At 62.3% G+C, this 26876-nt stretch overlaps 3 protein-coding genes across 3 annotated transcripts; 2 read left to right on the plus strand and 1 right to left on the minus strand.

Moving 5' to 3' along the window:
• The first annotated feature begins 6735 nt into the window (after positions 1-6735).
• Positions 6736-23194, plus strand: LOC125628744 (immunoglobulin lambda-1 light chain). Its single transcript, XM_048834036.2, has 6 exons — positions 6736-7047; positions 19228-19472; positions 21098-21457; positions 22190-22501; positions 22585-22671; positions 22754-23194. Exons 2-6 carry the CDS (start codon positions 19448-19450, stop codon positions 22972-22974), a joined length of 1005 nt encoding a protein of 334 aa, XP_048689993.2. The 5' UTR covers positions 6736-7047; positions 19228-19447; the 3' UTR covers positions 22975-23194.
• LOC125628754 (vitelline membrane outer layer protein 1) lies at positions 10125-16057 on the minus strand. The gene is made up of 3 exons (XM_048834052.2): positions 15775-16057; positions 15469-15572; positions 10125-10473 (listed from the first exon to the last, which is right to left on the minus strand). The coding sequence occupies exons 1-3, from the start codon at positions 15964-15966 to the stop codon at positions 10170-10172; spliced, it is 600 nt and encodes a 199-aa protein (XP_048690009.2). The 5' UTR covers positions 15967-16057; the 3' UTR covers positions 10125-10169.
• A 681-nt stretch (positions 23195-23875) lies between the features above and the next one.
• Positions 23876-26460, plus strand: GLTPD2 (glycolipid transfer protein domain containing 2). Its single transcript, XM_048834039.2, is given in 5 exon segments — positions 23876-24003; positions 24733-24827; positions 25045-25241; positions 25826-26193; positions 26196-26460. Coding segments are annotated over 5 exon segments (897 nt in total). The 5' UTR covers positions 23876-23921; the 3' UTR covers positions 26351-26460.
• Positions 26461-26876: the final 416 nt, after the last annotated feature.

Consider the following 26876-nt stretch of genomic DNA (forward strand, 5'->3'; position numbering starts at 1 on the left):
GAAGCCCGGTACTAATATCCCACAGACTCTCCCGGACTGCTAAGACATGTATGCCTGTAACAATGACCCGCTCAGTGAACAGCCGGGCTTTCCGTTCCTCCCTAGGCCAGACAAAGTCAATCCCTCTGAGATACAGCTTTGTACCCTGATACAAACAAGTTATGTACTGCCCCCGTGACATGGCTAGTTATCACCCCCCACCTTGGTTCGAACAAAACATCTCTATTCATCACACTGTCATCCTGACCTTCTCTTTGAGGAGGGGTCAGTGTGTCCCTGTTATCCCTGGGGAATGTTTTTGTCCCATCCTTGCTATCAGGATGCTCTGGTACCACTCGATATCGGGAGGTGTTTCTGTCAGCGCCGTGTGACTAGCACTTCCGAGGAATGTGAATTTCTGCAATATCAGCCCTGTTCTTGCCCAATTCTGTGAGCAAGTCCTGCCTCATACCAGGCCTCTGATACAAGGGCTTATGTCTCAGGATCTCTTCCTACTGCAGCACATCCATTCACAAACACGTCTCCCCGGCAGCGTCTCCCCCCGCGTGTGGTCCTGCTCGTGCTTACGCTGCGAAGCGTCACCAGCTCCTTTGACATCAAATCTGGGCTAAACTGCCCGTCACTCCCGCCCGATCTCAAAGCACTTTACCAAGGAGGGGAACACCATTCTCCCCATGGGGAAACGGAGGCAAAGCAGAATCAGAGAATCATAGGACTGGAAGGGACCTCGAGAGGTCTCTCGTCCCGTCCCCTGCACTCATGGCCGGACTAAGGATTATCTAGCCCATCCCTGACGGGTTTGTCCAACCTGCTCTTACAAATCCCCCATGATGGAGATCCCACAACCGCCCTGGGCGATTTATTCCAGGGCTTCACCACCCCGACAGGTAGGAAGTTTTTCCAAATGTCCAACCTAAACCGTCCTCGCTGCAATTTAAGCCCACTGCTTCTTGTCCTAGCCTCAGAGGTTAAGAAGAACAATTCTTCTCCCTCCTTGTAACGACCTTTTATGCGCTTGAAAACTGTTCTCATGTCCCCTCTCAGGCTTCTCTTCTCCAGACTAAACAAACCCAAGTTTTTCAATCTTCCCTCATCACTCATGTTTTCTAGACCTTTCATCATTTGTGTTGCTCTTCTCTGGACTTTCTGCAATTTGTCCACATGTTTCCTGAAACGTAGCGCCCAGAACTGGACACACTCCTCCAGCTGAGGTCTAATCAGCCCGGAGCAGAGCGGAAGAATTACTTACTGCGTCTTGCTTACAACACACTTGCTAAGACATCCCAGAATGATGCAACATTGTTTTGCAACAGCGTCACCCTGTTGACTCATATTTAGCTTGTGGTCCACTGTGATCCCCGGATCCCTTTCCGCAGTACTCCTTCCTAGGCCGTCCTTTCCCATTGCGTGTGTGTGTAACTGATTGTTCCTTCCTAGGGGGAGTACTTTGCATTTGTCCTGATTAAATTTCATCCTATTTACTTCAGACCATTTCTCCGGTTTGTCCAGATCATTTTGAATTTTAATCCTGTCCTCCAAAGCACTCGCAACCCCTCCCAGCTTGGTGTTGTCCGCAAACTTTATCAGTGTCCTCTCTATGCCATTATTTAAATCATCGATGAATATATTGAACAGAACCGGACTCAGAACTGATCCCTGCCAGACCCCTCTCATTATGCTCTTCCAGCTTGACTGTGAACCGCTGATACCTACTCTCTGGGAACAGTTTTCCAACCAGTTTTGCACCCCCCTTATAGTAGCTCCATCTAGGTTGCATTTCCCTAGTTTGTTTATGAGAAGGTCACGTGAGACAGTATCAAAAGCCTTACTAAAGCCAAGATAGACCACGTCTACCACTTCCCCCCAGCCACAAGGCTTGTTACCCTGTCGAAAGCTATCAGCTTGGTTTGACATGATTTGTTCTTGACAAATCCATGCTGACTGTTACTTATCACTTTATTATCTTCAAGGTGTTTGCAAAGTGATTGCTTAATGATTTGCTCCATTGTCTTTCTGGGTACAGAAGTTAAGCTGACTGGTCTGTAATTCCCCAGTTTGTCCTTATTTCCCTTTTTATAGATTGGCACTGGAATGTCTCCCGTCTTCCGTGACTTTTCAAAGATAATCGCTAATGGCTCAGATATCTCCTCAGTCAGCTCCTTGAGTATTCTAGGACGCATTTCATCAGGCCCTGGTGATTTGAAGACATCTAACTTGTCTAAGTAATTTTTGACTTGTTCTTTCCCTATTTTAGACTCTGATCCTACCTCATTTTCACCGGCATTCACTACGTTAGACGTCCAATCGCCACCAACCTTCTTGGTGAAAACCGAAACAAGTCATTCAGCACCTCTGCCATTTCCACCTTTTCTGTTATTGTCTTTTCCCCCCTCATTGAGTAACGGGCTTACCCTGTCCTTGGTCTCTTCCTCTTGCTGCTCATGTATTTGTAGAAAGTTTTCTTGTTTCCTTCTATGTCCCTAGCTCGTTTGATCTCGTTTAGTGCCTTGTCCCTACATACTTGTGTTATTTGTTTGTATTCATCCTGTGTAGTTTCATCCTTTGTAATTTGACTTTTGTAAAATGACATGGCCGAGGTCACGCAGCAGAACTGGGACTCCGAGTTTCCAGCGCTGTTCTCACGGCTGGGTCGCATCGTTGCTCTGTGATTTCCCAGGGCTCCTGCCCCCTTATCCGGTGCATTTGGTCGTCATGCAATGGGGCTACAGGTCGTGCCGGGGATAGTTTCCAATGCGCAGTCGCTCCCAGGGCTGGGGAGGGAAAGTTCTTCCCAGAAAACATCCCACAACTCTGAGGTAGTTGTGCTCCGGTTCCCGAGCCTCTCCGCAGTGGCTGAAAGTACGCTGGCGATGCGCTACTCTCCAGTCGGTGCTCGGGTGCCGGGTTTCCATTTTCCCAGCCCTTGTCTTTCAGCCACTGTTAGCGCAAGCCCGACAGATCGATTCAGCTTCCAGTTAACTGCTTCCAACATGATTTTATCCGAGAGGAAAAGATTAGAGCCACAATTCAGTTCTGCCCCAAACTTACAGGTATCCCGCTCCCCTCCCCACACCCTGACTTCCCTGTGTCTAGCCCCCTGAAATGAAGTTTTCTTGTTTTCCCAATGGTTTGCATGCAGAGGGGGAGGGACTCAGTTTCCCTGGGTGTTACTGGTTTAATGAGGGGATGGGAGAGGAGTTTGTTGTTACAGAGGACTGGCGAGGGAACTTGGGACCCCGACCAATGGCCTGGACAATGGAGACCCCAGCGACTGGTGACCTGGGGACCGGGAGGCCCAGCTCGGGACAGTGGGGGGACAATGGGCTGCAGGGAGAGGACCCCGGTGACCTGACCAGCCGGTCCCAGCCAGGGGGGCCAGAGGACAGACCGAGGGGAGAGGGGGCCCAGGCGACCCTGTTTACCTGGAGAGAAGACAATGGACAGAGGCGGGGCTCGGGGGAGGTGATAGGAGATGCCCAGCTGGGAAGTGGGGGGGGGGCTCGGGGCTGGAGGGAGGGAACAGGCAGAGCCCCCCTGGATGTGGGACAGCATTTGATCAAATCATACATTGATACATGCTACGTTATTATTTTTTATTTTAAATTCTATAAAATATAAACATAAAATTTGACTACTACATGTCCCCCTTTTGACCCCTCAAGAACAATTCTTGAGTGGGTCATATTTTAGGCAACTCTTTCATAGCAATAGACTGAGAGGCCATTTGAGTTTGTGGCTGTAATTTAACAGACTTTTTTTGGTTTAACAGCACTTACAACACATTCCTAGCAAGCAAATGCAGGACAGTGTTAACACAGCTAGTAACGGGGGGAACATAAGAGGTGGGGGACCAGGCTGTAAAAATGTCATATCCGTGATAGGCTGTCAGTTCTTTTTCAGACCTAGAGATTTTTAGCATGTCTTTATTTGCACGTAATATTTGAATGACCCGCTTCCCTGTACCCCTCTGTGTCTGTTGTAGAATCCGAGGACCTTTCTTGGTGTTTTAAAAGACGCGTTAATACCCGAACATTCCCAGCTGTTATCCAAAACGTTTTTGTGCTCCACTGATGCTAAACGAAGAATTTGCATCTTGGTACATTTTAGGGCCATGGCCGTTTTCTTTTTTAATTTTACCTGGAGCAAATTTATAGGATTATTTGCCTGCTTTTGCAGTTGTGACAAGAAACTTAACTTATTTTTCATGACCTCCAGGTCTCTACTGTTTATCATTCCGGCTTTAAATTTAACTCCTCCTAATATGGCGTCTGCTACATTGTCGTTTTTCTCGGCCATTGGAGGGTTGATGTGTTTTTATGTAGGCCGTTATAATTGGAAGGGAGTAGGGTGAACATTTAGGTTCCCATTTACTACGGGGTTTTGGACAGTACTTTACAAGAACGGTTAGGATTGTTCCTGCCTAAACAGGTTTATTTTACGGATATGGTAACTGTGGGTAGCTGGAACGTCAGATGGCATCCCCATAGGGACCCTCTATTTTAACCCCTATTTCCCAGTGGTTTGGTATTCCTGTGGTGTTTATAAGGTGAACTTTAAGTCCCACTTCCCCTTCCCCGATGCACACATTGGTATTTTTTAAGGGTTTTCAGAGCTGGCTACTGCTTTTATCACAGCATATTCCACGAGGATCACAGGTAGGAATCCATGACTGGCTGGCGGGGAGTGAAATATTCCTTAAATATTGGCTGCATCTTCTCCCAGCGTCTTCTCCCCTGCATCTTCTGAGCGCTCTAGTTATCCGGGCGCTGAAGGTTCCCAGAAGCAGGTAGAGCCAGACCTTACACCGGAGTCTCTTTCTCTGTGGATTAAATTTGCGGTGGCAAAGCAGCGCCTTGTGCTCGGGTGCCGGGACGTCCTTTTCTGCAAAGAATCCAAACATCATTATCGCTGTAAACCGCTTAATTTGCGACACGTGGGACCCGTTTCCCTTTTCCAGCCTGTTCAATGTGGTTTACCAGTGGGCTAAGGCGGTCCCTGGTGGAATAAGGGCCTACCCATTTGGAGTCCAGTGAGGGGCCCCCTCTTTCATTTTAAGGTACATGGCTTGGTCCTCTGTTTCCCACGGGGCTGCCCTTTGTGGGCCTTTGTTTCCGAATCCTGTGTCCAACGGCTGGATTACCCTGATACGGGAGGGTGGTTTCATTTTCCTGTAACTCTTCCGGCCGTGGCAAATACTTATGCCGGGTCTGTTACCGCTTTCGTTTTCACCCTGCGCCGGGTAGCGAGGCTCCGCCATGGGGCGCTGGGTGTCCAGACAGAATCTGGAAGGGTGGAATTTCTGGTCTTAGTCTGTGACTGCTCTGGCTGGCCACCAACATCAGAGGCTGTTTATTTAGCCGGCTTTTTTTCTCTCTGTGTGATTCACTACCTCCTGGCGTACTTCCTTAACAGGGCGGCTCCCCCGCTCCCTGGCCTGAGGCCGGTATGGCATCTGGAGCGTTTGTTTAATTTTTAAGCCTTGTATTATTGTGGTGAAGAAGTTTCTTTATAAAGATGCCCCCGTTGTTCGAAGCCATTATCTCGGGGGTGCCATATTTACCCCCTACCTCAGTAAAAGAGCTTTTTGGCCACTACCCTGGTGCTGTTATTTTTTGTGGGAAATGCCTCTGCCCACCCTGCAAAGGCATGAATTATTACCAATAAATGCTGGGATTTGAAAAATCGATTTGAACCCTGGGCCGCGGCCCGAGCCGTCCTTGGCGCCTCCTGGGTTGCCCGTGTGGAGGGCGAGCCTTGCCCTGAGCACACCGCACGCTGTTTCGCACTCGCGCTTTCACATCCTTCTCCCATTCGGCTGCTTGCTTCAGCCTCCTTAAACTCCTTCCCGCTCCTTCATGCATCAACTGACTCCTGGCTCTCTGCGTTTCCCGGGACTCGGTTCGGGCCTTCTGTAGGGCCGTTTGTTGGCTCAGATGTGTCAGCACGGACGTCCCTTTTCGGACTGCCTATTACAACGGCTATGTCAAGCTCTCGGGCTAGTGGGGCAAAAATTGGGGATTGGTCCTGCTTCGAGCAGGGGGTTGGACTAGATGATCTCCTGAGGTCCCTTCCAACCCTGATATTCTATGATTCTATGATTCTATGATTCTAGTGTAGCCGCCCGATTGTTCCCGGCGGCCTCCCTGCCCGCTCCTGTGCCGTGTGCCTTTACACGTCGCACCTTTAGCTGTTTCGGGTTCTTGGTTACCCTCTGGTACATTGTTTAGACGTGTGAGCACAGACCCTCACTTTCCTTGTATGGAACTGTGCAGGGTTTTTCTTCATGCGCCGCCTTTTCCCCGTTCCGACACCAATCCTCTATTCAAAACTGTATTTTCTTTTTACACAGCCATCACCGTCAGTCAGCATAAAGATCCACCGGCCGCGGGGGATTTTCACATGGCCTTAAAACGCCCCGACAGCCCGAGACGATCCATGATCTAGACGTCCCTGAATGACTTCCTCTTCTAAGTTAAGGGCCGGGTATTTTATACCTTTTCCCTTTCACTACCATGCACTCCCGTCAGTAAACCAGACGTGCTTTTCTTGGCCCACGGGATCTAATTTTTTTGGTGGGGGTGTGTCTGCCAAGGCAGTGACCTCTGGACATTCGTGTCGGTTCCCTTTTTTAATATTTTGTAACAGTGCGGCAGCCAAGGCCGTGTTATTTAGCTGCCAAACGAATAACAAAAGAGTGTAATTCATCAGGGAAACACAGGGGAAAACAGAGCCGTCTGTTTGAGCAGGGTTAAAGCCGAGTCTGTTCCCCACTCCCATTCTGTCTTTTGCTTTAGCAGTTTCCACAAGGGGTGAGTGATTTCAGCACATTTATAAATGCTTCTGGGAACTTTCAGCGCCCGGATAACTAGAGCGCTCAGAAGATGCAGGGGAGAAGACGCTGGGAGATGATGCAGCCAATATTTAAGGAATATTTCACTCCCTGCCAGCCAGTCATGGAGAAAATGGAATCCTTCTAGCAGGAGTGGGCATCAGTAGGTGCCCGTACCTTCCCCTGATCCACCTGTCTCCCACCACCACGGCGCCCAGGTATGTAACCGGAGGTAGCACCCGCTGCGCCTTGTCCACGGCTGCTTTGAACCCCGGTTCCTGAATTAGCGCCCAAACGCTTTCCATTCGTGTTTGAGTTTGTGCCTCAGTTTCCCAAAGCAGACCCGGTTTGTAATGGTTTCGCATTTCTTTTACCCCGTCGACAATACACCCTGCACGTGTGCTGGGAAAAAGGCACTTTCCTTCCATAGGTTAATCACATTAGCCATGGCGAGTCTTACATAAGGGTGTAACTGGTTCTTTTGTACTCACAGGGTTTCCATGTACCCTCATCCAAGTGACCGTCTGATTACACAGAGCCGCCTTAAGGCTCAGTGTGGGGCCCGGTCTTTCACTGCACCTCTTATCTGCTCATTTGTTACCAAAACCCAACTCTAGAATCTTTTCCCATTCTCCTGGTTTTGACGGCCTGCTGCAGCCACGACTGTGGCCTTTTAAAAAAATATTAAACGTATAAAGCATTAACGTACCTTGAGAGTTAAACACCAAACACCCAAGCCAAACATCACTCGCCCGGCAAAAAGTGGTTTTTGGTTTTGCAACTTGGAGTGAAAGGTTCAAATGGATTTTAGCGGTGTTATTTAAAAACCAGCCCAAACCGATTCATCTTAAACCGACAGAACATGAGTTTTACAAACCGGGAGTGTTGGTTTGTCGGTTCTAAACACGCCACGTATTTGCACAATATAGTTACACACGCACGTTCTGGTTTTGTAACGTCTCTTACGTGGCTTTAATTTTTACACAGATTACACCTGTATACATCTGGGGGCAGTGAAGTTCCCTTCTGTTCTTTTGGCAAATTTGACTAAATTGTTTTAAATCAGATTGTCTCCGTGCCTGGCTTCTTTACAGACACTCCTTTGGCCCATTTGCCCATCACAACGGCTGCAAAGAAACCAAGAATTATGTTTTTTTAATAACACTTTCCTTTTTAACGTTTTCACAGAGCGAGTCTTCTGCCAGCTCAGGACTCCAGGTTTCCTCCCCGGGCTCTGAACTCCCCAGGCCTGGACTTACATTTTTTACTTTTGCCACTGGGCCCTCAGGGCTCCCAACTTGTTTTCCAATTATTTTATCTGTTGCCTGCCTGCTTGTCTGGGCCTGATCCTGCTCTCCTCGCCGAACTGTCCTTTCCCATAGCAGGGAGGGTGGGCTCCTCCACCCAGCCCCCACCCCTCCTGGTCCCTTTCCTTAAACATTTCTTTCACAATTGGGAAATCGCTCACACAAAATCCTACCCGGCCCAAACTCCTCTGTCCGTCTGAGTCTGATTGAACAGAGCAAGATCTGTTTCAAAGGATTTGAACACAGTTTCGGCTTCGGCATGCTGCCCTTGAAACATTTCCCACCCAGGTGCTTCCACGAGTCAGGGTGACCAGCCAGCAAGTCTGAAAAATCGGGACAGGAGGTGGGGGGTGGTAGGTACCTGTATAATAAAAAGCCCCCCGAATCGGGACTGTCCCTATAAAATCGGGACACCCTACCCCTATTTGCCCTTCAGAGTTGGGTCTCCCAGAGGAAATCTTTGAATCTCTTTTCCCTTTATAACTCTCCCGTGCCCGTCCTCGTCTGTACACAAAATCTGAAAGCTCTGCCTGACAGGGCAGGAGGGGGAACGCTGAGCCCCCTACCTTTTGGGCTCGATCCTCTACGACCGCGGGTAAATTCACCGGTGCAATTTCCCCCCGACAGGCGGGTCGGAGCGGGGAGTCTAACCCTCCCCGTTGGGGCCCGGCACTTCTGCGCCCGGGGGTGCGTGTACCTGGACAGTTTGTACATCTTATGGTTTATCCGTCTACACCGACACATTTCAGACATGCCACATTGTTAGGTTTTATTGTCAACGACCCAAAATACTAACATAGCATTTTACTACCCCTGGGGGCCCGGAGAGTTTCCTGGGCTGGGTTCAGACGCTCACTAACCCCTCCTGTTTCAGGCTGCCGGGGAGTCGCTCCGGGCTAGAGAACGGGGGTGGCGGCCCCGGGGGTCCCGGGCGAGGGGACTCCCTGGGTTTGTCGAAGCCAGACGTGGACCTTGTAGCCAGGCAAGCGGCTGAGCTGTTCATGGGAAAGAAATCTCCCCCCCTCCGCCCCCCGGGGCCAGGTCCCTCAACCTGTTTCACGCTGGGGAAGAGGGTGGCTAGCTCCCGGAGGGCTGGGGCTAGCAACTTGTTAGGAGCCGCACCCGGGCTGGAGCGGTTGACTTGTCCCGAGCAAGGCCAGCGAGCTGCCGCAGTGAATCGGGGCCGGGAACTCAGGAGACTTCAGGGCTCAAAGGTACGACCCCGACGCCGGGACGGAGGTGGGCCCGGGAGAGACCCCGGCCCAGCCAGGGTGCCCGCAGGGGATCCCGTGAAGCCGGGCGGGGGAAGCTGCGGGGCTCACGGGCAGGGTGGGGTGGGGCCAAGCAGGGGAGGAACATGGGGGGCTGAGGGCGGACGAACAGCCCAGGAGTGGGGTGCATGGGGCGCCGGGAGACAAGACGTCACGCGGGAGGGGAGGCTGGAGGCCGCATTGTGCGGGGGGGAAGGGGGGTTCTGGATTATTTTGCCCTCTGGCTTGGTAATAAACCAACTCGCCCCATGCCTGCCCCACAAGGAGGGGGTCCTGTCAGACAAGGGAGCCGTTTTGGGAAACTGAGGCAGGCTGCCCTGTTGCACCCCAGCCGGACGCTGGCAGAACACCCCCCCCACCCCGCAGGGAGCTGAGTTTGGGTCCAGGGCGCCAGCAGGAGCAGGCGGGGGGGCTACGGTGCCCCCCAAAGGACAGGCTGAGAGGCAGCCTGATGTGGGGGGCCCCCCACGCTGGGACGTTGACAGCAGAGGGGCTGGGGGGCTGAGCGGGTTCCCCCGCCTGGCTTCCCCTCTACCCACTCCGAATCCTCCCCCCACCAGGGGGCACGGGACTGGGGACCCCACATTGAACCCCGGATCCCCCCAGGACCCACTCCCACTCCCCCACGGTGCACTGGGCCTGCCGCCCCCGCCCCCCCCGCAGGCCGGGCTCCCCCCACAATCCCAGCCCCCAATAAAGACACGAGGCAGCTGGGAAGAGGCTGCGAGGCAGGTTTAATGGGCGGGCGCCCCCGGGGGGGCCCTAGGGGGGGCAGCAGAAGCAGCGGGCGTCGTTGAGGGCCGTGTTGTCACCCCGCTGGCCCCGGGGCTCCTCCACCCGGGTCTGGAGGCCGCAGACGGAGCCGGAGAGGCAGGGACGGCTCCAGGGCCCCTCCTGGCCCCCGGCGTCCCCGGCGTCCCCGGCCAGCAGCTCCCCGTCGGAGCAGGCCACGCGCAGGCCGGTGGCGGCCACGTCGTCCCCGGCGTCCGGCCGCGGCTGCACCCCCAGCGAGAAGGCCCGAAGGTAGCCCCGGGGGCAGTACCGGGCGCCCAGCCACCTGCCCCAGCTGAGCCGGGCGGGGGAGAGGAGGGGTTAGATCCGTCTGTCCGCCCGTCCCTCCACCCACCCACCCACCCGTCCATCCCTCCACCCATCTATCCACCCATCCTCCCACTCAACCATCCGTCTCTCCATCCACCCCTCCACTTACCCACCCGTCCACCCGTCCGTCCATCTATCCCCCCACCTGTCCACCCCTCTACCCGCCTGTCCAGCCATCCGTCCACCCACCCACCTACCCACCCATCCGTCCGTCCATCCCTCAGCCCACCTACCCACCCATGCATCCATCCGTCCGTCCATCCACCCACCCGTCCGTCCGTCCCTCCATCCATCTATCCACCCATCCTCCCACTCAACCATCCAGCCACCTGTCCACCCGTCTGTCCATCCATCCCTCCACCCGTCCACCCATCTGTCCATCCATCTATCCACTCATCTACCCACCCGTCCACCCGTCCCTGCACCCACCCACCTGTCCACCCGTCCGTCCCTCCACCCATCTATCCACCCATCTGTGACGAAGTGGGACTGTTCTTAATGTTTCCTCTGAATAGTGTGGGGGTGCCTCAGTTTCCCCTAGGCAGTTCTTAAGTATCTAGGGGGTGGAGTAAGGGTGTATGATCATTGCAGAGCCCTAGAGGGCAGGTGTGTGCAGGAGTCTGGACACAGAGAATGGCCGACACCCTGTTTCCTGGCCACTGATGGCCTGGGCCCTTCCCCCCTGCAAGGTGAGAGCTGAAGGGTTGGAGAACAAAGGAATCAGGTGACCACCTGGCCCGGGAAAGGAACAAAGCCCAGAGGAGGAGGGGCTGGAGGGAGTTTCAGTTTGGGGCTGGCTGGGACATGGAGTGAAGTGCAGACGTGGTTGTCTGGCTCACGGCCCCCCAAAATGGACCCAGCTGAGGGGTCCCGTTCTCTGCACCTGCAAGCTCTGTTTTAGACCATGTTCCTGTCATCTAATAAACCTTCTGTTTTACTGGCTGGCTGAGAGTCCCGTCTGACTGCGAAGTTGGGGTGCAGGACCCTCTGGCTTCCACAGGAGCCCCGCCTGAGCGGACTCGCTGGGGGGAAGCGCACGGAGGGGCAGAGGATGCTGAATGCTCCGAGGTCAGACCCAGGAAGGTGGAAGCTGTGTGAGCTGTGTGTCCTGAAGACAGGCTGCTCACAGAAAGGCGACTACCCCAGAGTCCTGACTGGCTTCATGGGGAACAGTTCCAGAGCATCGCCCAGGGACTCCGTGACACCATCCTCCCACTCAACCATCCGTCTCTCCATCCACCCCTCCACTTACCCACCCGTCCACCCGTCCATCCATCTATCCCCCCACCTGTCCACCCCTCTACCCGCCTGTCCAGCCATCCGTCCACCCACCCACCTACCCACCCATCCGTCCGTCCATCCCTCAGCCCACCTACCCACCCATGCATCCATCCGTCCGTCCATCCACCCACCCGTCCGTCCGTCCCTCCATCCATCTATCCACCCATCCTCCCACTCAACCATCCAGCCACCTGTCCACCCATCTGTCCATCCATCCCTCCACCCGTCCACCCATCTGTCCATCCATCTATCCACTCATCTACCCACCCGTCCACCCGTCCCTGCACCCACCCACCTGTCCACCCGTCCGTCCCTCCACCCATCTATCCACCCATCCTCCCACTCAACCATCCGTCTCTCCATCCACCCCTCCACTTACCCACCCGTCCACCCGTCCGTCCATCTATCCCCCCACCTGTCCACCGTCTACCCGCCTGTCCAGCCATCCGTCCACCCACCCACCTACCCACCCATAAGTCCGTCCATCCCTCGGCCCACCTACCCACCCATGCATCCATCCGTCCGTCCCTCCATCCATATATCCACCCATCCTCCCACTCAACCATCCAGCCACCTGTCCACTCGTCTGTCCGCCCGTCCCTCCACCCAGCCACCCACCCGTCCATCCCTCCATCCATCTATCCACCCATCCTCCCACTCAACCATCCGTCTCCCCATCCACCCCTCCACTTACCCACCCGTCCACCCGTCCGTCCATCTATCTCCCCACCTGTCCACCCCTCTACCCGCCTGTCCAGCCATCCGTCCACCCACCCACCTACCCACCCATCCGTCCGTCCATCCCTCAGCCCACCTACCCACCCATGCATCCATCCGTCCGTCCATCCACCCACCCGTCCCTCCATCCATCTATCCACCCATCCTCCCACTCAACCATCCAGCCACCTGTCCACCCGTCTGTCCATCCATCCCTCCACCCGTCCACCCATCTGTCCATCCATCTATCCACCCATCTACCCACCCGTCCACCCGTCCCTGCACCCACCCACCTGTCCACCCGTCCGTCCCTCCACCCATCTATCCACCCATCCTCCCACTCAACCATCCGTCTCTCCATCCACCCCTCCACTTACCCACCCGTCCACCCGTCCGTCCATCTATCCCCCCACCTGTCCACCGTCTACCCGCCTGTCCAGCCATCCGTCCACCCACCCACCTACCCACCCATAAGTCCGTCCATCCCTCGGCCCACCTACCCACCCATGCATCCATCCGTCCGTCCCTCCATCCATATATCCACCCATCCTCCCACTCAACCATCCAGCCACCTGTCCACTCGTCTGTCCGCCCGTCCCTCCACCCAGCCACCCACCCATCCATCCCTCCATCCATCTATCCACCCATCCTCCCACTCAACCATCCGTCTCCCCATCCACCCCTCCACTTACCCACCCGTCCACCCGTCCGTCCATCTATCTCCCCACCTGTCCACCCCTCTACCCGCCTGTCCAGCCATCCGTCCACCCACCCACCTACCCACCCATCCGTCCGTCCATCCCTCAGCCCACCTACCCACCCATGCATCCATCCGTCCGTCCATCCACCCACCCGTCCCTCCATCCATCTATCCACCCATCCTCCCACTCAACCATCCAGCCACCTGTCCACCCGTCTGTCCATCCATCCCTCCACCCGTCCACCCATCTGTCCATCCATCTATCCACCCATCTACCCACCCGTCCACCCGTCCCTGCACCCACCCACCTGTCCACCCGTCCGTCCCTCCACCCATCTATCCACCCATCCTCCCACTCAACCATCCGTCTCTCCATCCACCCCTCCACTTACCCACCCGTCCACCCGTCCGTCCATCTATCCCCCCACCTGTCCACCGTCTACCCGCCTGTCCAGCCATCCGTCCACCCACCCACCTACCCACCCATAAGTCCGTCCATCCCTCGGCCCACCTACCCACCCATGCATCCATCCGTCCGTCCCTCCATCCATATATCCACCCATCCTCCCACTCAACCATCCAGCCACCTGTCCACTCGTCTGTCCGCCCGTCCCTCCACCCAGCCACCCACCCGTCCATCCCTCCATCCATCTATCCACCCATCCTCCCACTCAACCATCCGTCTCCCCATCCACCCCTCCACTTACCCACCCGTCCACCCGTCCGTCCATCTATCTCCCCACCTGTCCACCCCTCTACCCGCCTGTCCAGCCATCCGTCCACCCACCCACCTACCCACCCATCCGTCCGTCCATCCCTCAGCCCACCTACCCACCCATGCATCCATCCGTCCGTCCATCCACCCACCCGTCCCTCCATCCATCTATCCACCCATCCTCCCACTCAACCATCCAGCCACCTGTCCACCCGTCTGTCCATCCATCCCTCCACCCGTCCACCCATCTGTCCATCCATCTATCCACCCATCTACCCACCCGTCCACCCGTCCCTGCACCCACCCACCTGTCCACCCGTCCGTCCCTCCACCCATCTATCCACCCATCCTCCCACTCAACCATCCGTCTCTCCATCCACCCCTCCACTTACCCACCCGTCCACCCGTCCGTCCATCTATCCCCCCACCTGTCCACCCGTCTACCCGCCTGTCCAGCCATCCGTCCACCCACCCACCTACCCACCCATAAGTCCGTCCATCCCTCGGCCCACCTACCCACCCATGCATCCATCCGTCCGTCCATCCACCCACCCGTCCGTCCGTCCCTCCATCCATCTATCCACCCATCCTCCCACTCAACCATCCAGCCACCTGTCCACCCGTCTGTCCATCCATCCCTCCACCCGTCCACCCATCTGTCCATCCATCTATCCACCCATCTACCCACCCGTCCACCCGTCCCTGCACCCACCCACCTGTCCACCCGTCCGTCCCTCCATCCATCTATCCACCCATCCTCCCACTCAACCATCCAGCCACCTGTCCACCCGTCTGTCCATCCATCCCTCCACCCGTCCACCCATCTGTCCATCCATCTATCCACCCATCTACCCACCCGTCCACCCGTCCCTGCACCCACCCACCTGTCCACCCGTCCGTCCCTCCACCCATCTAACCACCCACCCGCCCACTCAACCATCCGGCTCTCCATCCACTCCTCCACCCATCCGTCCATCCATCTATCCCCCCACCTGTCCACCCATCTACCCACCTGTCCACCCATCCATCCCTCTATCCACCCATCCACCCACTCAACCATCTACCCACCTGTCCACCCATCCGTCCATCTATCCATCCACCCACCTACCCACCCATCCGTCCGTCCATCCCTCGGCCCACCTACCCACCCATGCATCCATCCGTCTGTCCATCCCTCCACCCACCTACCCACCCATCTGCCCACCCACCCGTCCGTCCATCTATCCACCCACCTACCCATCCGTCCATCCGTCCGTCCATCCACCCATCCACCTATCAACCCACCCATCTGTCTACACATCCCTCCCCCATCCACCCATCTGTCCATCCCTTCCTCCCCCCTTCACCCCCATGTCCGTCCCCAGACCCCCATCTGTTCCTCCCTCCCTCTCCAGATGGGGGATTCCTCGGGGATGGGGGGGGCTCAGAAAGGGCCCAGCCCTTGGGGGCTGACACAAGGCGGGGTAGGCCCATGGCTGGTGGGGTACGGGGGAGGGGGGGGGCTCCGTGCAGGGCTGCCGTTAGGGACCCAGGCGTCCGGTACTCACGCTCCCACGCTGGACTGGATGGTGGAGCCGTCGGAGCAGTGCAGACGGATCCCGTTCAGCCCCGTGTCGTCCTCCCCCGGCCCGTCGCCCTGGTAGGGGTGCACCTGGGGGGCGGGGGGGCAGAGACGGGGTGAGGTGGGGGGGCCCCGAGGGTCAGAGAGAGGGCACTGAGAGGGGGGATGGGAGGAGGAAAATGGGGGTGGGAAATAAGGGGGATGTTGGGGGGCAGAGAGATAAGGGGGCTGTTGGGGGCAGAGGGGGGCAGGGGATGTAAAAGGGGGGTGTACAGGTGGGGGGGGCTGCTACCTTCAAGGCGAAGCCGTTGACGTAGCTGGCCGGGGGGCACATCTCCACGGGCCCCCACGCCCCCCGCGGGGCCCCGTTGGGGGCCATGATGACCTGGTTGTAGGGCCGGGAGGCGGGCGCCTCGGCCTGGCCCCCCGGCACGGCCCCCGGGGCCAGCAGCAGGCAGAGCAGGGCACCGAGCAGCAGCTGCATGGCGGCCGTGGCCGGACTCGGGGTCTGCGGGCTGGGCGCCGAGGGGGCGTTTGTATCCCGGCTGGTCCCTGGGCCAACGCCAAGGCACACAGGGGCCTTATCTCCCCGGGGCGGGGTCACCGTGACCCAGGCCGCCCTGTCCCCCTCCCGCCCCCCTTGCACTGTGGACCCGGTGTCCCCGCTGCAGGGGGTGCCCCTCACTCCCGACCCGCAGCCCCCTGCCTCAGTGGTTCTCGGCAAGCGGGGGAGGGGGTCTGATAGCAGCTGCTGTTACCGTCCTGGGGGGGCGTGTGGGGGGGGGAGTTTGTGGGGAGCTTGCAGGTTGAGAGGCGGGGGGGGGACCCCGCATGGCTAACGGATCTGAACAGCTGAGATCTCCGCCCGAGGGGGGCTGCGGTGTGGGAGGGGGGAGTGGGGAGGGGTGTGGCGGGGGGAGGTGAATTAGGGTGGGAGGTACATGGGCAGGGGGGAGGGGGGAATTGCCTTGGGGGAGCCGAAGGGCCGAGGGGGGCGGGGAGTCGGGGTGCACGATGTGTGTGTGGGGGGGTGACTTACAGAGGGAGTGGGTGAGGAAGCGGCAAGGCCGGGGGGGGGGGACTTGGTGTTGAGCCACACACACACCGGGGTTGGGGGGCGGGGGGGGAGCTATGGGGGGGGAAGAGGGGCCTGCAGGGTGCCCCACAGCAACAGAGACGGGCGGGGGGGCGAGAGAGAGAGACATTTCGGCCTCCTTATCGCTGTTGATTCAGCCTTGCTCGTTTCCTGATAACGAGGTGCTTGCGATAAAGCCACCAACCACTTCCCCCCCCCGCCCCCCCGCCTTCCCCAGCCAGCCCCCCCGCCCCCCCCCACGCCGAGCAGGGTGCAAAGACCCGGCCAGGAGGAAACCACCGAGATGCAGCCAGGTGGCAAGTGGGGCATTCGCGCTGCTAAGACACGGCTGCCCCCCCCGTGCCCCCCCCAGACCGGCAGCTCCCCCCGCCGGGCTCCGGGCTCGTCCCCCCGTCTCACTGCTGCAAATGGTGCCCCGGGAGCTGGACCTTCCCACGCCCCACACGCCACCTCCTTCCCCGCCCCGGCCAAGGGGCGATGGGGCCACTCCGGCCGGGCACCCCAGGGACCCGCGGGGCGCCCCCGTCACATGGCCAGCGGGCGCGGCACGGGTCCCTGGGGTGCCCCTCGGCCCCGGCCCTTCTCCAGCCAGCCGTGGGGCCGGGACCCCTGAGGGGCGCTGGGCTGAGCCGCCGGAGAAGCCGCCAGAGCAGCCGGGCGTGTGGGTGCAGGGAGGGGATATTCGGGGCCCGGGTCTGTCTGGGGGCTGTGCCTGGACGCTTCGCGCCGCTGCCCTCCACATCGGCCCCACGGCCCCAGCCACCCGGTCTCCTCCCCTTCCCCGGATCGGCCCCACGGTCCCCTCCGGATCGGCCCCACGGCCCCAGCCACCCGGTCTCCTCCCCTCCCCTGGATCGGCCCCAAGGTCCCCTCCGGATCGGCCCCACGGCCCCAGCCACCCGGTCTCCTCCCCTTCCCCGGATCGGCCCCACGGTCCCCTCCGGATCGGCCCCACGGCCCCAGCCACCCAGTCTCCTCCCCTCCCCTGGATCGGCCCCACGGTCCCCTCCGGATGGGCCCCACGGCCCCAGCCACCCGGTCTCCTCCCCTTCCCCGGATCGGCCCCACGGTCCCCTCCGGATCGGCCCCACGGCCCCAGCCACCCGGTCTCCTCCCCTTCCCCGGATCGGCCCCACGGTCCCCTCCGGATCGGCCCCACGGCCCCAGCCACCCGGTCTCCTCCCCTCCCCTGGATCGGCCCCAAGGTCCCCTCCGGATCGGCCCCACGGCCCCAGCCACCCGGTCTCCTCCCCTTCCCCGGATCGGCCCCACGGTCCCCTCCGGATCGGCCCCACGGCCCCAGCCACCCGGTCTCCTCCCCTTCCCCGGATCGGCCCCACGGTCCCCTCCGGATGGGCCCCACGGCCCCAGCCACCCGGTCTCCTCCCCTTCCCCGGATCGGCCCCACAGCCCCCTCCAGATCAGCCCCACGGCCCCAGCCACCCGGTCTCCTCCCCTGCCCCAGATCGGCCCCACGGTCCCCTCCGGATCGGCCCCACGGCCCCAGCCACCCGGTCTCCTCCCCTCCCCTGGATCGGCCCCAAGGTCCCCTCCGGATCGGCCCCACGGCCCCAGCCACCCGGTCTCCTCCCCTTCCCCGGATCGGCCCCACGGTCCCCTCCGGATCGGCCCCACGGCCCCAGCCACCCGGTCTCCTCCCCTCCCCTGGATCGGCCCCACGGTCCCCTCCGGATGGGCCCCACGGCCCCAGCCACCCGGTCTCCTCCCCTTCCCCGGATCGGCCCCACGGTCCCCTCCGGATGGGCCCCACGGCCCCAGCCACCCGGTCTCCTCCCCTTCCCCGGATCGGCCCCACAGCCCCCTCCAGATCAGCCCCACGGCCCCAGCCACCCGGTCTCCTCCCCTGCCCCAGATCGGCCCCAAGGTCCCCTCCGGATTGGCCCCACGGCCCCAGCCACCTGGTCTCCTCCCCTCCCCTGGATCAGCCCCAAGGTCCCCTCCGGATCGGCCCCAGCCACCCAGTCTCCTCCCCTCCCCTGGATCAGCCCCAAGGTCCCCTCCGGATCGGCCCCATGGCCCCAGCCACCCGGTCTCCTCCCCTTCCCCGGATCGGCCCCAAGGCCCCCTCCAGATCAGCCCCACGGCCCCAGCCACCCGGTCTCCTCCCCTGCCCCAGATCAGCCCCACGGTCCCCTCCAGATCAGCCCCAAGGTCCCCTCCGGATCAGCCCCACGGCCCCAGCCACCCGGTCGCCCCTCCTCCCCCAGCCGGACCCAGACAGCGGCGGGAGCTGTGGCCCCAGTGGGGGGGGGCTACACACTCCCAGGCTGGGGGGGAGGTGGGGAATTGGGCCCCTCTGATCACACCTGGGTCTCAGCTTCAAGCGCGACGGGTGCCAGGCAGTTTGAGGGGAGAGGGGGAGGGGGAGTCTGAGCGTACATGGCTCTGTGTGTGTGAATCTGTTTGCACAAGTGTGTTTGCATGTGTGTAGATCTGCTCGCATGTGTGAACCTGCTCGCACGAGCGTGCATGTTTGCACATGCATGAATCTGTTTGCACAAGTGTTTGCAGATCTGCTCGCACGTGTGAACCTGCTCGCACGAGTGTGCATGTTTGCAAGTGTGCGTGAAGGGGCTCTGTCTCTTTTACACGCTGACAACCCTTGCCGACCCTCTCACCCCAATGCAGCTGTAGCCGAGCGGACGGCGGGTGTAGCCAGCTGAGGGTGCGTCTGTGCCGTCCCGCTACCCGGCTGGGATCTGACTGTCAACAGCCTGGCCTTGTCCTGACACCCCCCGGCTGGGGCTCAGCAGGCCTGGGTCCTGTTCCCAGCTGACCCTATGCCCATTCCAGCAGCTCGCTGTGCCTCGGTTTCCCCTTCCCGGGGCCCCACCCAGGCCTGCAACGGATGCGGCAGAAGCACCCGGAAGGAGGTGAGTCTGCATCTGAGATGGGTCCATCCCGCTGCCGCCTCTGACGTCACCCCCACCCCCACCCCGTCCCTGGTGGGGGGGTCAGGAAATGGGTCCCGCCCCATAACGCCATCACGGAGGCAGAATCGCCCGGGGACCGAGGTGCCATGGAGCTTCCGATGGGGCTTTTCCTCCTCGTTCTCTGCTTCGGGGGTGAGGCCGCTGCAGGGCAGGGGAGCCCCAAACCTGGGGAATCGGGAGTTGGGGAGGGGACGCCCCAGGGATGGATAGCGCCTGGATGGAACAAATGGAGTCGGGGCCCCCCCAGCAGGGAAATGGGGAGCCATAGATGGATGGGTGCTTTATGGGGATGGATAGAGGGGGTGCATGAGGACGGATGGATGGGCGGTCGGACGCATGGGGGTACATAGGGCTGGCTTGGATGGATGGACGGACAGGCAGATGGATGGGGGGACAGATGGATGGATGGATTGATGGATGGATGGTTGGGGGTACATAGAGAAGAATGGACAGATGGGAGGATGGATGGATGGGGATACATAGGGCTGGCTGGCTGGCTGGCTGGCTGGCTGGATGGATGGATGGATGGATGGATGGGGGGACAAAGGGCTGGATGGATGGATGGATGGATGCGGGGACATAGGGAAAGAAGGAAGGAGGGGCAGGCGGACGGACGGATGGATGGGGGACATAGGGCTGGATGGACAGACGGGCAGATGGATGGATGGGGGGACATAGGGAAGGATGGAAGGAGGGACAGGCGGAAGGACAGATGGGGGGACATAGGGCTGGATGGACAGACGGGCAGATGGATGGATGGGGGGACATAGGGATGGATGGATGGAGGGACAGGCAGACGGACAGATGCTGGAGAACCCCTTCGATATCTCTACCCCCCCCCCGTCTGTGGAGGCACCAGGGCTGCCCACGTCGCCCCCGCCTGCCCCCCCCCACGGTTGGCTGGACTCTTGTGGGGTTTGGAAGGGGCTGGCTCAGCAGATGTAGGTTCGCGGGGGGGGGGTGTGAAGCGGCGGGGGGCGGGTTAGGTGGGTGCGCAGTGAGCTCGCCCTGCAGCCCTGAACACACGGCCTGTGTAACGGCTCCTCGGGCCCCTACCCCCTGTCCCGGCTCCCAGCCCCCCTGCTCTAAACCCACCAGCCCCCGCTCCCCTCCCTGAGCCGGGGAGAGAACCCAGGCGTCCGGGCTCCCAGCCCCCCTGCTCTAAACCCACCAGCCCCCGCTCCCCTCCCTGAGCCGGGGAGAGAACCCAGGCGTCCGGGCTCCCAGCCCCCCTGCTCTAAACCCACCAGCCCCCGCTCCCCTCCCTGAGCCGGGGAGAGAACCCAGGCGTCCCGGCTCCCAGCCCCCCTGCTCTAAACCCACCAGCCCCCGCTCCCCTCCCTGAGCCGGGGAGAGAACCCAGGCGTCCGGGCTCCCAGCCCCCCTGCTCTAAACCCACCAGCCCCCGCTCCCCTCCCTGAGCCGGGGAGAGAACCCAGGCGTCCCGGCTCCCAGCCCCCACCCCTGCTCTGACCCACTAGTGAGTGGCTGTGTGTGGGTCTGTGTGTGAGCCCCCCCAATCCATGCCCCCCAAGGCCCATCTCACCCCTCTCCGCTCCCCGCAGGGGCCCTGGGGGAGCCGCTCCGGCTGACCCAGCCGTCCCCATCCCACGTGGTGGACGAGAAGATCCCGCGGCTCCGCTGCCGGATGTCGGGGAGCAACATCACCAGCCACGTCCTGTCCTGGTACCACCAGCCCCCCGGGCAGGGCCCCGTCTTCCTGCTGAGCCACCGGGCCGGGGAGAACAAGCCCGTCTACGGGGCCGGCGTCTCCGAGCGCTTCATCGCCGACCTGGAGCGCGCCACCAACTCCTTCAGCCTCACCGTCGGCAACGTGAAGCCCGCCGATGCCGGCACGTACTATTGCGCCGTCTGGTACGCCAACCGGTACCTCTTCGGAGAGGGCACCCGCCTGCTCCTGGGAGGTGAGCAAGCCGGAACCGGCCCGGAGCCCGGCTAGAGCCCGGCGGGGCGTTCCGGAGCGGGTTCCGGAGCGGGTTCCGGAGCGGCGCCCCCCAGGGCCGGCCGGGGCTGCGGCCGGAAGAGAGAGAGCGAGAGCCCGCCCCCAAATCAATCTAGAGCGAGCCACGGAAATGTTCTGGAGCTGGCACGCGGTCAGTGGGGGCGGTGCGGGGGGGAAACACCCACGGCCGATCGAGAACCCGCCCGGAGTCGATCTAGAACCTGCCGGGACTCGACCTAGAACGTGCCCAGAGCCCTTCCAGCTCAGAGCCGTGGAAATGTTCTGGAGCTGGCACGTGGTTTGTGGGGGCCGGGCGGGGAGGGACACCCACGTCCGATCTAGAACCCACCCCGAATCGATCTAGAACCTGCCGCGACTCGACCTAGCTCGTGCCCAGAGCCCTTCCAGCTCAGAGCCGTGGAAATGTTCTGGAGCTGGCACGTGGTTCGTGGGGGCCGTGCCGGGGGGGAATACCTCGGGCTGATCTAGAACCCACCCCGAAACGATCCAGAGAAAATGCCGAACCATTCTGGGTCCGATCCAGCCTAAGGCTGACACTGGGACCCCCCCCGAACCCAGTCTCGATCCCACACACAACCAAGCCCCAAGTCCCTAGAGCAGCCCAGGACCCACCTAGAACCGAGCCCCACCGATGCCGCCCCCCGCCCTGACCCTCTCCCCTCTCCGGTTCCAGGTGACCCCGGGAAGCAGCGCCCGCCGGAGGTGGCGTTGCTGGGCCCGGCGTGGGCGGCCGGCCCGGCCTTCCTGTGCCTGGCCTGGGGGTTCTCCCCGGAGCCGGTCCGGCTGCGCTGGCAGGTGGACGGGCGGGAGCCGGGCCCTGGGGAGGCCTCCCCGCCGGCGGAGGGCCGGGATGGGGCAGGAGCCGCCAGCGTGCTCAGCCTCCTGCCCCGGGCCTGGCTGGACGGAGCCCGGGTGACCTGCCGGGTGGAGCACGAGACCCGGCTCCAGCAGAGCAGCGCCAAGCTGAAGGGGGCCGGGCGGCAAGGTGAGACCCCCCCCGAACCCCCAAACTCTCCCCTTCCCCCCACGGTATTTCACCCCCCGATTCGTCTCTCCCCACACCCACAGGTTGCTTGGTATCCCCCAGAGACCCTGTCTCGCCGCCCGACCCTCTCGGCAATGGGACCTCGGGGAGCGCCGCCCCCCAGAGCACCGGTATGGGACCCCCAACCCTCCCCCTGGGCCCGCTTTGGGGTCACAGCCACAGCCCCCCCTAACTGTCCCCTCTCCCCCACAGGGGCCCCGAGCCTGGGCCGGATCCTGATGACGGCCTGGTGGTGCTACCTGGGGTCGCTGGCCGCCAGCTGCCTCTACGGCCTGGGGGTCTCCCTCCTCGTGGGGCTGCGGGAGCTGCGGGGGCAGCAGGAACCCAGGCGTCCGGGGCCACCCCCACCCCCTCCAGGAGCCTGGCAGAGAGCGCCCCGAAGGAGAGCCGGCGAGGAGCGCCGCTTCAAATGAGACTCCCCGGCCCCCCCACTGGTCCCCCCCGTACTCCCCGCCTGGGGACCGGGAACGCCCCTGCACTGGCCCCCCCCAGCCCCCACCCTGGCTGTCCCATGCCAGCTGGAGAGCTGACCCCACTCAGCCCCTGCTAACCCTCCCCCGGCCCCCCACCCGCACCGAGCTTGGCTATTGCTGAATAAAACCTTAACCAACCCCTGTGGGACTGAGTCTGTGCAACGGGGAACCTCAGCCCCCCCTGCCCTCCCGCTGCCCCCCAGCTGCCACCCCCGGGTGAGTCTGTGCAACTGGGGACTCCTGGGTTCTCTCCCCGGCTCTGGGGGAGTGGGGGGTGGTGGGTTAGAGCAGGGGGGCTGGGAGCCAGGACACCTGGGTTCTCTCCCCGGCTCTGGGAGGGGAGTGGGGGCTCGTGGGTTAGAGCAGGGGGGCTGGGAGCCAGGACTCCTGGGTTCTCTCCCCGTCGCTGGGAGGGGAGTGGGGGCTGGGAGCCAGGACTCCTGGGTTCTCTCCCCGTCGCTGGGAGGGGAGTGGGGGCTGGGAGCCAGGACTCCTGGGTTCTCTCCCCATCGCTGGGAGGGGAGTGGGGGCTGGGAGCCCCCATACTCCAGCCTTCTTCTCCCCCCAGATTCCCCCCATTCCGCTCCATCGGGCAAAGTCCCTTCAGCTGTTAATTTTTAACCCGACCAGCTCCCCGCCCCCCCATCTGGCCTCCAGCCACCCTGGGTTTGATCCATGGGGCTGAGGGGAGCCCGCGACAGCCCCCCGCCCACTGCCGCTTTGGCCAGGGAACAGGGACATGGGGCATTTCCCCTCGGGAGGGGGCTGAGGGGGGTCTCCCGGGGGGGGGGGGGAGGGAGCCCCGCCCCAGATAACAGGCCCTTATCTTTGGTGAGCAGCTGGGCCGGGCTGGGGCAGGGCTCGCCGTGGGGCCGGGGTGTGCGGGGATGGGCCCCCAGCGGCTGCCGTGGTTCCTGCTCCCCACTGCGGCCTTGCTTGGCCTCCTCTTCCTCTCCAGCCTCCGGCTCCGTGAGTGACCCCCCCACCCCGCTGCCCCCCCACCCCTGCCCCCCACCAGCCGCCAGCTCCACAAGTGACCCCCTCACCCCAGCGGACACACACTGCCCCAGCCCCGCCCCCCACGTGCCCCACAGACCCCCCCAAACCCCGCCTGCCCCCCCACTGCCCCCTCCCTCACCCCGCTGACCTCTGGCCCTGTGTGACTCCCCCCCCCACTTGCTCCAGTTCCCTCAGGCCCCCCACTGGGTGACACCCTCCCTCAGCAACCTCCACCCCCCGCCTAGCACCCACGCCGGCCTCTGGCTCCGGGAGGGAGCAGGACGGCCCCACAGACCTGCTCCCCCCGTCAACCCCCCCTCCCCGGGCCCCCCAGCCACGGGCTCCCCCCCGGTCCCCCGGGCTCTGTATGAGCATGGTGGGGGGCGGATTGTGTCAGTCCGTGGGACGGCGGGGTGGGGGGGCTGCGCTCGGGGCGGCGCGGGCTGTCATATGTACCAGGCGTGTTCTTAGCGTGTGGCCTGCGTGTGGCCTGCCCCCGTGCCGAGCACACCGGCCGCAGGCTTGTGCGTGGTTCGCGTGTGCAAAGCCGGAGGCCTGCAGCTCCCCGTGTGTGTGTCATGCGTGTCGTTAGCGTGTGCGCCCCCCCGTGCAAACTGGGGAGACCACTGGGAATGGGCGGGGGGCACTGTCCGTCTGTCCGCGTCTCTGAGCTCTGTCCTCCCCCCCCCCCCGGAATAGCAGAGGTGCACCTCTCGGCCTGCGTTCGGGGCGGGCGGCCCTGTGGCTGGCTCGGGGGCAGAGGGGAGACGCCCCCCTCCGAAGAGAACGGGAAGGTGAGACCCCCCCCCTTGTCCTCCTCCCCCGCAAACCCTGCCCCCCTCCCAGCCCTGACTCCTGCCCCCGTCCCAAATTCGGCTCCTCCCCTGATCCTACCCCAAATCCTCCCCATTCCACCTGCCCCACTTCCTGATCCGACCCCCCTCCTGCTCGGCCCCCCCGCCCCGGCACCTGCCCCACAGAGAACCTGTCTGCTTTGTGTCCCCTCTGCAGCCGCCCCTTCTCGCCCAGACGAGCGGCTCCCGGCTGCCCCTCCCCAGGCATGGGATCCCCCCTCCGGCCCGGGCCCCCCGCTGCCCAGGCCAGGCCTTCCAGATCAGCCGCCTCCTGGCGGCCTTCAGGGCCTGCCTGACTCCGGACGGAGAAATCCTGCTGGGAGAGTATCTGGCTGGCTGGAAAGAACTGATCAAGTGAGTCCATCCCCGTACAACCGGCTGTCCCACCCCAGAGGTGGCCGCGTCTTGGCGCTAGGCGAGGGGTCCCCAAGTCACCGGCCGCCCCGCCCCAGAGGCGGCTGCATCTCAGCGCCGGGAGAGGGGTCCCCGCGTCACCCGGCCACCCCGCCCCAGAGGTGGCTGCATCTCAGCGCCGGGAGAGGGGTCCCCGCGTCACCCGGCCACCCCGCCCCAGAGGTGGCTGCATCTCAGCGCCGGGAGAGGGGTCCCCGCGTCACCGGCCACCCCGCCCCAGAGGTGGCCGCGTCTCAGTGCCGGGAGAGGGGTCCCCCCGCGTCACCGGCCACCCCGCCCAGAGGTGGCCGCGTCTCAGTGCCGGGAGAGGGGTCCCCACGTCACCGGCCACCCCGCCCCAGAGGTGGCCGCATCTCAGTGCCGGGAGAGGGGTCCCCGCGTCACCGGCCACCCCGCCCCAGAGGTGGCCGCGTCTCAGTGCCGGGAGAGGGGTCCCCGGCGTCACCGGCCGCCCCCGCCCCAGAGGTGGCCGCATCTCGGCGCCGGGCCAGGGCTCAGCTGTCCCCTCTCTCTCTCCCCCGCAGACTGATAGACACTCTGGGGGCCGCCTTCGGCCTCCTGGCCCGGGAGACGCAGACGAAGATGGAGATCCTGCAGGGGCACCGTGCGGGGCCGCACGCCCCTCACTACCGCACCCTGCAGGCCATGGTGGCCTTCGAGCTGCGGCGCGGCCTGGTGGGGCTCCGGGCACTGCCCCCGGGCCGGCCCCCCTCGGGCTGCCGGACCCTGCTCCGCCTCCACCGGGCCCTCAAGTGGCTGGAGCTGTTCCTGGGGAAGTTGAGCCGCAGTGGGCCAGAGGAAGACCCCTCCCAGCTCTGCGCCGAGGCCTACCAGGCGGCCCTGGCCCCGTACCACAGCTGGTGGGTGCGCCAGGCGGCCGGGCTGGCCTTCCTGGCCTGCCCTCGCGCCAGGAGCTGTACGGGCTCGTCTGCGCCGAGGGGGAGCGGGAGGCCCGGGCCGTGCTCCTGGACGCGGTCGGCGTCATCGCCGGAGTCTATAACGTCACCCAGCGGCTCTACGCCGCCCGTGGCCTCTTGGAGCTGCCCTGAGTGGTCGCCGGGGGGGCGCCGGAGAGGACAGGGTGGGGGGGCACCGGCTCCCCCCGGCCCCAGGGCGGGGACTGGCTGGCTCGGGGCGCAGGGAACGGGGCAGGGGCCTGTCCCCTCTGGGGGGCGCCGGCTCCCCCTGTCCCCAGGGCAGGGAATGGGGCAGGGGCCTGACCCCTCTGGGGGGCGCTGGCTCCCTCCGGCCCCAGGGCGGGGACCGGCTGGCTCAGGGGCGCAGGGAACGGGGCAGGGGCCTGACCCCTCTGGGGGGCGCCGGCCTGGGCTCTCCCGGGCAGGGCGCTGGGCGCGGTTGTGAACCAGAAGCCCCGGAAACGGGGCCAAGTAAAGAGACGCCCCGAGCTCGACGTGGTGGCCGGAGTCTTTTGTCACGAGACGCTTTTCGCCGCCCAGCCAGGCCGGTCTCTGGGTCTCCTCGGGGGGAGTATCGTGTAGGGGTCCCCCCACCCCATGGAAATGCAGGGCAGCCCCAGGCACGACGCGGGGGGGGCGTCTCAAGGGGGGCCGTGTG

This window comes from Caretta caretta, chromosome 28, assembly GCF_965140235.1.
Source record: "Caretta caretta isolate rCarCar2 chromosome 28, rCarCar1.hap1, whole genome shotgun sequence".
NCBI classification, from domain to species: Eukaryota; Metazoa; Chordata; order Testudines; family Cheloniidae; genus Caretta; species Caretta caretta.